Consider the following 12,500-nt stretch of genomic DNA (forward strand, 5'->3'; position numbering starts at 1 on the left):
AGAAACTCGCCCTCGGAAATTGCAAGTCATCCACGCACCGCCTTCTCGCGCCCTCGGAAAATCTGCTAAGGTAAAGTGCCCTGGAAGAGCCCCATTTCAGTCACGCTTTTGTCTCGTAATATTTTCTTAAAGAGAAAGCCAGAAATCTCCCCTTGTCTAATGTCCGTGCGCCTCTTGCATCGGCAGTATTAATTCTTTATTACTCCTTTGGCACCCTCAGTGCAGCTTCAATTCATTATTCTTTTGTCTATTTTCATTACTGGCGTATAATGTGCATATCTCTCATTTCAGAGGGATCCTATCGTGGAAGCTTCTCGGCTGTGGCTGGAATTCCCAGTTTCATTCAATCTACTGAGTTCCTCTTTCCCGTACTAATGTCATTTATGTAAATACACTACTTTAAATGTGCCCACGTGTTTTACGTAATATTTCCTCAGTAACCAGAGCCCTATGCTCATATGAAATTCTCCTTTGTTTTCCTCTTTTTTACGTTTTCCCGTACCCACGAAGTCAGAATCACAAGGCTAAATTAACTTAAATTGTTGCTACCTGTCTCACAGAGCATATTTCAAACTAAAACCACGGAAAAACGTAAAAATGGCGACCTGGCCATAGATCTCGTTTTGCAGTTGAGTTCCCTAGTGTTGCTTTATTGCATTTGCAACTTGCCAGATCAGCTATTAGCAAAGCTAAGCTGGGTACGAGACAATTACGAACCTTTTGTGTAAAACCAGCACACAGATCCAGAAAATTCCACGTAAGTAATGTGTTAATCTTAGCAAAACCTTTTTACAATCGTGACTGTTCCTAGGAATTAGAAATAGGGACGCATGTAATCACTGAGAGAAAAGAACCGCCGTATTAGATTCGTTAATGCATGCCTTTCAGGATAGGTAGTTAGGAAATAACCAGTGCTAACCATCCTTGCTTCGAGGAATAGTGCGAAAATTCCTGTGTTAAAATCTTTGCCATATCCTTGCTTCGAGGAATAGTGCGAAATAAATTCCTCTGTGATAAATCTTACTTCACATTTCGAATTAGCGAACTGTTATTTAGGCGCGAATAAATTCCCACGTGGGACACGACGAAGTCAGCTTGCATTGCTGAAAATTCTCTCAGTGTAGTTAGAATTCGAGTTAGGTGTTAGGAAAGCGAAATTTAAACTCCGCTTATAGGGAAAAAAATACTAGGCCGTTGTACTGTTATCCTCTCAGACGACTGGGAAATTCTCCGGAATCCCAGACGGTATATAAATATACGGGTTCATTCACCCAGAATCTAAAAATACCTCCGGTGTTGGCCAAACGACCTGCACCCCCCACCCCGCCCATGCCCGCGTGTGTAGCATTTTTTTTTTTTTCCCATTCATTTCTCTTTGGGTTTCCCGTTAGTAATTTCTAAGTCCTAAGGGACGAATCGTAATTCCAAGTCCTAAGTGACTCCTAAAATTCTACGTGCGTGGCGAGAATTCCTCCAAATTCCACAAATTCCAAGTCCTAAGTGACTCCTAAAATTCTACGTCGCACGTGGCGAGAATTTCTCCAAATTCCAGTCCTCAGAGACTCCTAAAATTCTACGTCGCACGTGGCGAGAATTTCTCAAATTCCAGTCCTCAGAGACTCCTAAAATTCTACGTCGCACGTGGCGAGAATTTCTCCAAATTCCAGTCCTCAGAGACTCCTAAAATTCTACGTCGCACGTGGCGAGAATTTCTCCAAATTCCAGTCCTCAGAGACTCCTAAAATTCTACGTCGCACGTGGCGAATTCCTCCAAATTCCAGTCCTCAGAGACTCCTAAAATTCTACGTCAGCGTGGCGAGAATTTCTCATTCCCGAACCCAAAATTAAGTACTTTTGAGACATTATATAGTGTAGTTCACACACATCTAAGCCCTTCTTACGGGACTGATCATTCTAGTTCGTTAGAACAACTCCTTAACTTCACGCTACAGCCGGCCAAGTCCGAGCGTGACAAAATCCAACTACGTCTTCCGAGACACACATTAAAATTCGTTCGCCAAGAACAACCACGTCTTTCCAAGACATATCAAATTTTAACAAAAGTCTCCTCAGACTTACTAATCACCTGTCGTATTCAGACAGATCCATTCGCCTGCCGTCTGAACAATTGAGTGTTTCAGATTCCTGCAATTGAGTCTTTTCAGACAACCTGAGTCTTTTCAGACATATCATATAACCATTATTTCAAAATGGCTAATACCAGAGCCCAACAAAACGAGGATTTCAAATTCTACATGCCCGCTGGGAAGGACATGGGACTATCAGGGCAAGATCTGAGAGCATGGGTTCAAGAGCGAGTGGACGATGCCAAGGCGGAGAGAGCAAGAGAACGTGAAGAGAGGGAGAGGTAACGAATCGCTCAAGAACAACGGGAGGAAAAAGAACGTGCAGAGAGAGAGAGAGAACGTGAGGAGAGAGAGAGAGGGCAAGAATTGCCCAAGAGCAGGAGAAGGAAAAGAAAAGAACGCAGAGAGGGAAAGAGCACGTGAGGAGAGAGAGAGAGAACGAATTGCCCAAGAGCAGGAGAGAGAGAGAGAAACGAATCCTCAAGAACAACGAGAGAGAACGTGAGGAGAGAGAGAGAGACAGAATCGCCCAAGAGAAAAGGGAGGAACGAGAATGGGAAGATCGAGAGCGACAGCGCGCCCACGAGCTCCAGATGCTAGAACGACAGCCCGCCACCCCCGCCCCTGCTGCGGGGATGAGTGCCCTCAGCCAAGCTCACTCGTTCATGCCAAAATGGACCGAGTCCGAACCCGTAGTATGGCTTGAAAGGGCCGAACGAGTCCTGGAGTGCTGCGATCTCTCCCCGCGGAACTCTCCCTTGTTCTCACTAAATTCCTGGGCGGAAAGGCCCTCGTTGCCTACCACGCCCTTCCCGCAGACGATCGGGAAACTGGGAAGCCAGACGCCAAGCAGTTACGAAAGCGTCACGAGATTACCCCCGAGCGGTGGAGGAGACGTTGGAGAGCAGCCCAGAGAAGCAGGCCAGACTTGGTCCGATTGGGCGTACCATTGGAGCGGGCGTTGACAAAATGGCTCGATTCGAAGGAGCCACTAACACCGCCGAGGTACTCGAGCGGTTTAAATTGAGCATTTCCTGCGCTACGCCCTCCTGCCCTCGCCACTCATATAGTGGAAAAAGCCCCAGCAACACTCACCGAGTGTTGCCGAATAGCAGATATGTGGGAAACCCACCACCCTCAAGAAGGATCCATGGGGCGGAAGATAAACCCCGTCCCTCCTCGGAGGTTCAAATTCCCACAAAAATGGGAACTCGGGCAAGCCCCTAACTTGCCATTATTGCAAGAAAACGGGGCACTCCTTCCGAACAGTGCCGGAACAAGAAACCGGCTCCTCTCTCCCCCGGAAAACCGACAAATAACTCGCCTGCGCCCTCCACAGGGGCAGCGAAAGACTTTAGCCAGACCTTTTGCACGGCGTGCAAGGTTTATGGCCATTCTCCCGCATGGGCAAAATGCCCACGCAATAATAAAGTAAATACTCCCACCGTCGCCTTGGCCGTCACAGATCCCCAGTCATTAGGCCCTCCGCCGGGCGGGCCTGTATACGTGGCCCTCCACGAGGTAGCGAGCCAGCGCGCCGGAGTCACTGCTTTCGAGGACTCGGGCGCACAAATCTCCCTCATCCGAAGGGACAGAGTTCCCTACGGAGCTATCGTCAATAGACGAAAACTCGTCACGATCGAGGGAATAAATCAATTTAAAATGATACTCCCTACGGTCCAATTGAGAGTCACAAGACCTCACCAATCAAAAATTTGCAATCTTGCAGTAGCAAGCCATCTCCCCGGAGGCTATGACGTCATCCTGGGACAGGACTTTCAGTCCCCACCGAAATCACGACAATCTAGGGGTCCCCATTCCCCGAATCATTCCGCGGGCGCGAGTAATTCTCCCCGCTTCTCCTCAGTCAAGACTGGCGCCCCTGGGTACCAGAAGGACGTGCAGTCCCCACCAGTGCCACCTGAGTACAATGTACAGTGGCCCCTCGATCGGTTCCCGATCCCATTCCAGTGCCCGGCCCTGCCTCAGTGCCAGTGCCAGGGCCCCAATCAAATCTCCTTCAGGAGATGCCAAATTCCTGCCGGTGCCACTTGCATGCCCCGAGCAGGGCCAAGCTTCGTCCGTCCTGACCGACGAGCCCAAGAAACCTCTGATAGCGCCTGACTCTGCCCTAGTGCCAGCGCCAGAGCGCTACGCCGATCTCCATTCACGGGATCCAACTCAGGACCCCCTCTCTTCTCCCGGCCTGGCACCGCTACCAGCGTCGGTCAGAGAGACGGTTCCTCCCGACCACCGCGGAAGCTCACCTGCAGGTGCGGCCTCGCAACCCGTGCCTGAGCTGGTCAACGTTACCTGCGAGCCGCTCACGCCCCCCCCCCGACCGCCTCCTCTCTGCCTCAGCCCGTCGCCGACGCAATTGCAAGTCAGGATTCTGCCATATCTCACTTGGCCGATGAACTACAAGAGCCGCGACGGATCATGGTAGAACCCGCACGGAACACTCCTGCGTCAGCTGTCGCATCAGCAGGCCCAGGTTGTACTCCGTGCCGCCCTCCGATCGCGGGCCCTCCGCTTCCCCAGGCCGAGGACGACTGTCCCATTAAGAAAGACTCGAGGCGAAATTACCACGGGCGTGGGACATTCCAGGTAATTTACAAAGAGCTCTAGAGCTCCCATGGCACCTGTGCCACCATTTCATTTTCGAAGGTCTTGGCACCCCTAATCCAGAAGGGGATGTCAGACCCTCCTCTATCTTCTTCCGTTCCTCAGGAACTGCTACCTCTTACCATCCTCTACTAATCTTCCCTTAAATTATCCCCACAAGAGGCAATTAAAATACGGGATACCATTCCCCACACAATGTATAAATCATTAAGAATAACAGAGTGAGAAGTGGCACGCCTTGCGCCCATACCTTGGCACCGGGCGCGCGTGTCAGCCCTCCTGAAGGAGTCGCGCCCTTCAGGTGCACTTTTCTCGCCCTGGGACTGAAAGGATAGTCCGGGCCGTAATTTATAGGCGTAGGACGATAAAAATTCCGCCTAACACAATAAAACCCTCACTCTTTTTCCCTTAGCTCTCTGCCAATATCATTTACCTTCTTTTAGTCATTTAGTTATCTTTATTTTAATGAATCGCAAGTCATAAACTCTTGCCCTTGTGATTTAAATGCCCCTTTTGTAAGCTCTGAGGACGTGTCCCGCCTTTCATATGCGGTCAAGTTTTCATTCGTAACGTCTTGCTAATTTTCCTTTTGTTATTATTATCCCTTTTCCCCCTTCCATTCCTTCCAAGATCGCTGTTTGTCCTACCCCACATCTTTTGTCTGCTCGCCCCGTCATAACATTGAGTTGGCAGTAGACGCATAAAATTAGCGTAGTTTAAGGTTAGCGAATTAAAACCTCGCGAATACTCTCGCCCGCACACGACTGTCAAATTCCCGGTGTGTGGGTCATCCCTCAGCTCGCGTTGAACGATAGCTGAGCCAAGTACGTTAAAACGAAGATAAATTATCAATGCGAATATGTATAGTCATTACAGTATCGTGAAAAAGGGGATGTCATTTACAAAAATAAACGCTGTTTTTCATTTACACAGCCTCTTCAAGGCAGATTGTACTAACCGCATGCATTTTATCTAAAATTAAGTAACCGTGTATTTTAATTCTTGAACAATAACCATTTCTTTTCATTTGTTGGCCATAGCCTCATATACGTGGTCCTATAATCTTAATTAATTCACAATTGTTCGAGTCACTTTATAAAGTTACAGTGGGTAACCAAATCTAAAGTAATTATTCTTTTGCAAGTGTTTAAATCACTTTGCGTTCTGTTAACGAAAATTGTCCCAATGTGTTATTAAAAGTAATGTCTCAGCTTCATAAAACCCTTAGGAGTAAAGTTCATTGCAAGGCAGAATGTAGAGTAACGTAAAGCATTTGCCGCTCATTCTTGAATATCGATGTACACACCCGAAGGAGGTATGTACATCATCTTGTATGGGGAGGTATTATGATTAGCAAGAATTCGCTAGCAAATTACCTCCCCCTCCTTTGTTGTTGTTGGTTGTTCATTTACTGCCAGCCGGCCGATCGATAGACCATCTGTCTATCGACTTAAAAACAAGGGTTAAAAGATTAAAGGCGCTCCCATTTTTGATAAAGATCTTTCCTTCGAGGCAAAAGTAATCTGGCTTGGGCGTTTCTCCTACAGGCCAAAACCTCCCTGCGGGCAGCAGGTGCAATGAGTCAAAGCATCTGTGATGGACGCCCCTGCCCCATAGGAGGGGATAAAGGAAAAAGCCCACGAGGTCTCAGACACACGGGGCTGGAGGATATGGAGTGAACTTGTGAAGACGTCCTCAACACCTGGCCCCATCGATGCCCTTGCATCCTAACCACGTGGCCCTTTCAAAAGTATACTTCTCCTCGTGTCCTTCGACCGTATTCCTCGAGCCCACACGCCATTGCTTGGAGTTTCGAGGAGTCCCCCATCGCCTTGCCCCTTTACGGAAGCCCTTGCACCTCACCACGTGGAAGAAACTCGCCCTCGGAAATTGCAAGTCATCCACGCACCGCCTTCTACGCGCCCTCGGAAAATCTGCTAAGGTAAAGTGCCCTGGAAGAGCCCCATTTCAGTCACGCTTTTGTCTCGTAATATTTTCTTAAAGAGAAAGCCAGAAATCTCCCTTGTCTAATGTCCGTGCGCCTCTTGCATCGGCAGTATTAATTCTTTATTACTCCTTTGGCACCCTCAGTGCAGCTTCGAATTCATTATTCTTTTGTCTATTTTCATTACTGGCGTATAATGTGCATATCTCTCATTTCAGAGGGATCCTATCGTGGAAGCTTCTCGGGCTGTGGCTGGAATTCCCCAGTTTCATTCAATCTACTGAGTTCCTCTTTCCCGTACTAATGTCATTTATGTAAATACACTACTTTAAATGTGCCCACGTGTTTTACGTAATATTTCCCTCAGTAACCAGAGCCCTATGCTCATATGAAATTCTCCTTTGTTTTCCTTTTTTTTACGTTTTCCCGTACCCACGAAGTCAGAATCACAAGGCTAAATTAACTTAAATTGTTGCTACCTGTCTCACAGAGCATATTTCAAACTAAAACCACGGAAAAACGTAAAATATATATATATATATATATATATATATATATATATATATACATATATATATATATATATATATATATGTGTGTGTGTGTGTGTGTGTGTGTATAATAACTATAGATATACATTAAATATATATATATATAGTATATATATATATATATATATATATATATATATATATATATATATATATATATACATATATATACATATATATATATATATATATATATATATATATATATATATATATATATATATATATATATATATATATACACACATCATATACTCTTGTAGAGCACAGAATCTGAAAGGATTTAAATGGTGATTCTGTTATTCTATAGAATGTAGACAAAGTCATTGATACAATAGGGCGATTTCTATAGAAAAAAAACTATTACCTGACGGTTCTAATGCCTGGAAAAAAATTAATTCAGAAAAATCAAAAGTAAATAAAAAAAAAAGAACGAAGTGAGTGAAAAAGAAAGTACTTTCGAAAGTGCTTCGTATCTCCCACTTATCGAAGGATCCAATCACGTATATTCCGGGCAAGGTCTTCCGCCAGTATGTCAGTCATTCTTCAGCCCTTCATGATAGTCTGAATACTGAATAGTTAATAGTCTGAAGGCTGAATAGTCTCTAGAATGCCCCCAGAATAGCCTACTACTAATCGCACTGAGTGGTTGTGATGGAGAAGGCGACAATTTCTGAGACTTTTGAATCACCCTTTTTTTTCTATTTTTGGAATTCCTTCTTGTCACTGGGATACTACGATTTTGGGTTGATTGATTCTTGGTGTTACTGTTATGGAAAGTTTGAAATATATATATATATATATATATATATATATATATATATATATATATATATATATATATATATATATATATATATTATATACAGTATACATATATATATATATATATATATATATATATATATATATATATATATATATATATATATATATATATATAGAATAAAGACGAAGATAAATTAGCAGAGACCTTTGCTAAACAAAACCCTTTATATAAGATTATTTCAACGTCCATCTGAAGATTAAAACGACATTTTAGCTAATCTCATCGTCTTGATGTTTACCTTTTCACGCGTGTCTGTTACCTTATCAAAAAAAAAAAACTATTGCTGTCTACAAAACAAAAGTTATATTCTACTAAAGTCGACAGAAAACTGAAGAAACATAAACATCCACTGAGAAATGGAGACCAAAATCAGACGGGAGAACTTTGACCTCGTGAACGAAAATCGATGCGAGATGAAAGTCCGGCAGCGAGATGCCTTTTGTCCCCCCAATATTTCAATCTCAACTTTGACAACGCCAGATCCTCCTCCCTGATGGCCCTGCCATTGAATATTCGGGGGGCACCAGCCCCTACCCCTACCCCGCTCCCCCCCCGTCCACTTCTGCCATCTTTTTACGAGCACCTCCTCCCTCACACCAATGCCCATAACAGAAGCCACAGTGCTTCCCAACAGTGATGCCTGCAATGCTTCTCTACACCAATATCCATAACGATTCCCCACACCAATGCCCACAACGCTTCCTCACATTGATGCCCACAATGCTTCCCAACATCATTGCCCACAATGCTTCCCCACACCAGTGGCCACAATGATTCCCCGCACCAATGCCCACAATGCTTCCTCCCCATACAAATGCCCACAACGATTCAACACACAAGTGCCCATAATGCTTCCCCACACCTATAACCACAACAATTCCACAGACAAGTGCCCATAATGCTTCCTCACTCCAATGCCCACAACACTTCCACACACCAGTGCCCATAATGCTTCCCCACACCAATACCCACAACACTTCCACACACCAGTGCCCATAATGCTTCCCCACACCAATGCCCACAACACTTCCACACACCAGTGCCCATAATGCTTCCCCACACCAATGCCCACAACACTTCCACACACCAGTGCCCACAATGCTTCCCCACACCAATGCCCACAACACTTCCACACACCAGTGCCCACAATGCTTCCCCACACCAATACCCACAACACTTCCACACACCAGTGCCCATAATGCTTCCCCACACCAATGCCCACAACACTTCCCCACACCAGTGCCCATAATGCTTCCCCACACCAATACCCACAACACTTCCACACACCAGTGCCCACAATGCTTCCCCACACCAATACCCACAACACTTCCACACACCAGTGCCCACAATGCTTCCCCACACCAATACCCACAACACTTCCACACACCAGTGCCCATAATGCTTCCCCACACCAATACCCCACAACACTTCCACACACCAGTGCCCATAATGCTTCCCACACCAATACCCACAACACTTCCACACACCAGTGCCCATAATGCTTCCCACACCAATACCCACAACACTTCCCAACACCAGTGCCCGCAATGCTTCCCCACACCAATGCCCACAACACTTCCACACACCAGTGCCCATAATGCTTCCCCACACCAATGCCCACAACACTTCCACCCACCAGTGCCCATAATGCTTTCCCACACCAATGCCCACAACCTTCCCCACACCAGTGCCCATAACCCTTCCCCACACCCTCAACCTTGCGAACACTTCTTGCGAGGATTTCTCCACAGAATCTAAAAGAAAAAAATCCTTCCCGAATAAACAGACGTATGCCTCCCCTCTTTGAAAATCTATGCTCATCAGATTACCCGGCTCGGCGACAGTTTCTTGCTGTTCACTGACAAGCTTCGAGAGACGCGCACACACACACACACACACACACACACATATATATATATATATATATATATATATATATATATATATATATATATATATATATATATATATATATATATATATATATATATATATATATATACTGTATACCTGTATACATGTGCGTATATATATATATATAAAAAGCCCAAAATATCGTTTAGAATCAAATTCATTATACCTAGTGAGTTTGATTATAATTACATTTACGCAGAAAGAGAGAGAGAGAGAGAGAGAGAGAGAGAGAGAGAGAGAGAGCAAAATAACACAACGGGCACCAAAAAGTAGGATATTCTCTCATAATCCATCCGCCACAAAAAGTTCATCAGGGTGATTAAATCCAGCAGCTAATTAGGTCCCGAAGGAAGCGAGTTATCCAACGAAGTCCCAGCAGTCAGGGAATCCCGAAGGAACAACAGGGCGTCAGATAACATTGCCCTCATAATAATCTTGATTGGAAATCTACCGGAATATGTGGAGAGGAAATGGAAAGCACCTTCCAGAGTCATCGTCTGGAAATTCCATATTAGTGTCACCTTGAGGAACAACTCTTCTGAGCTTTCTGTCTTTCTATCTGTTTACAACGTCGAAGGAACGCGTGGTGAATAACCTATAATTCCTTTTCTTTATCTGTCTATGCAAGTGTTTGCTGCAATTACAGGATCGTATGGGAGATTAAACTACACTTTTTCTTGGTTTTAATCTACTGACCTACCTATCTACCTCAACTGACCAGTTTGCAACGTTGCAAGGTTAGATGGAGGATAAACATCAAAGGAACCTCCTGTCTTTTATTTTTAGTTGCAACCGCACGGTCCCACTGATATCTGCCGTCCCCTCCCCCCTCTCCCCAAGGACGAGAACCCTCCCACGCAGCCTTCTGAAGGCCTTGTAATTGTGCCTTTTTGATCTCCGATTGCGGCCATTTCCGACAGCCCTTATCTCTTCCCTTTGGGAGAATCTGATGTTATTTAGACGTATCCGACGTTAACGAGGCGTGATCAAAGCGCTCCCGCTCGTCGCGACGTCTTTGATGCCTCCTGGAGGAAGTGAGGACCAAAGTCTAGACCTTGGTGAGGACAATGGAAGGCAACAACGAGTGACACAGGATGAATCCTGCCGGTCGACTCCAGGTAATGATGATTACGTGATGGGTAAAGGACACTCACAGGCCGTCATGTGCCATCACGTATGGAAAGGTATATCGGATAGACGGAAGAAATGTGCTGTCGTGTGTACATATGATGTGAAGGGTACGCATTTCAACCGATGCATTTTTACAGTTCCACAAACGAACCTCGGTCACGGTTCTGCACAGGCGTATTATGTGTTTTAAAAAGCACTAACCGATGCACACTTACTTCTGTCCTTCTTTAAATCTTCAGCTGAAAACCCTTGTGGACAAAATCAACAAGTTTCAAACCCAAGAGGGTTGCAAGGGAAATCAACCTGCAGAGAGAGAGAGAGAGAGAGAGAGAGAGAGAGAGAGAGAGAGAGAGAGAGAGAGAAATTAATAAATATGAGGGAACGAAAATAAAACCAGTACATCTGCAATTCAAACAACGTCAACAGAGAGAGTGAACGAATTTGCTCCTTGCTCAAGTATTTGGAGATCAGAGGATTCCACAACTGCACTAGGTAAACTACTCCACATTTTAGGTGTAGCTAAGATAAAACCCCTACCAAACTAAGTAGTAGTAAACCTGATGCTAGAGAACGTCACACTGCTTGCTGGTCCGTGGCTGAACAATCCCTAATGATAGTTTCATCATCAGGGATTTGCGTTTACAGAAGCATCATTCTGGCAGAATTTGAAGACCACAATTACACTTCTGAAAAGAACGACCTAAAAGTATTTCGTTCGTACAGACATGAAGAAAATGAATTGACGAATGATATTATTATTATTATTATTATTATTATTATTATTATTATTATTATTATTATTATTATTATTATTATTATTATTATTAAACCAAACAAAAACTTCTTTCAGTTTTCTTCTGAAGATGGAAAGAGAGAAACCCACAAGATTCCTGTGTATAACTTGTTTACTTGTAAATATTTACATGTTACTTTTAAAAGTAACATGTAAATATTTACAAGTAAACAAGTTATACACAGGAATCTTGTGGTTTCTCAAAAAAAACATGTAAATATTTACAAGTAAACAAGTTATACACAGGAATCTTGTGGGTTTCTCTCTTTCCATTATTATTATTGTTGTTGTTGTTGTTGTTGTTGTTGTTGCTGTTGTTCAGAAGATGAGCCCTATTCATATGAAAAAAGCCTACAGTGGTCATTGACTTGAAATTCAAGCTTCCAAAGAATATGGCGTTCATTTGATAGAAGTGAGAGAAGGTAATACGGAATACAGAAAGAAGAGATCAGCTATTGAAAAGGAGAAAATAAATTAACAAATTAATAAATAAATAGTTAAAATTGCAAGGAAATTATCAAACACAAGCAGACTTGCTTTAGAGCACTAATGCATTGCGTCTGCGCTTAAATTCTGAGGTTCCAATTGCACAACCTCAGGGGACTGTTCCACGGTCCAACGGTGT

The 12,500-nt window shown here is 44.2% G+C and overlaps 1 protein-coding gene and 1 long non-coding RNA gene across 2 annotated transcripts; both read left to right on the forward strand.

Moving 5' to 3' along the window:
- The first annotated feature begins 6,376 nt into the window (after positions 1-6,376).
- LOC136851202 (uncharacterized) lies at positions 6,377-6,994 on the forward strand. The gene is made up of 2 exons (XR_010856807.1): positions 6,377-6,654; positions 6,876-6,994. It is a non-coding gene; the product is annotated as an uncharacterized lncRNA (long non-coding RNA).
- A 2,057-nt stretch (positions 6,995-9,051) lies between these two features.
- Positions 9,052-9,795, forward strand: LOC136851105 (soluble scavenger receptor cysteine-rich domain-containing protein SSC5D-like). The gene has a single exon (XM_067125076.1). It carries the CDS (start codon positions 9,052-9,054, stop codon positions 9,793-9,795), a length of 744 nt encoding a protein of 247 aa, XP_066981177.1.
- The last annotated feature ends 2,705 nt before the right edge of the window (positions 9,796-12,500 follow it).

The sequence above is a fragment of the Macrobrachium rosenbergii genome, chromosome 23, assembly GCF_040412425.1.
Source record: "Macrobrachium rosenbergii isolate ZJJX-2024 chromosome 23, ASM4041242v1, whole genome shotgun sequence".
NCBI classification, from domain to species: domain Eukaryota; kingdom Metazoa; phylum Arthropoda; class Malacostraca; order Decapoda; family Palaemonidae; genus Macrobrachium; species Macrobrachium rosenbergii.

Bases quoted from the DNA above. Each gene is read 5' to 3' on its own strand.
- LOC136851105 (XM_067125076.1), top strand. From the start codon at position 9,052: ATGCCCACAACACTTCCACACACCAGTGCCCATAATGCTTCCCCACAC.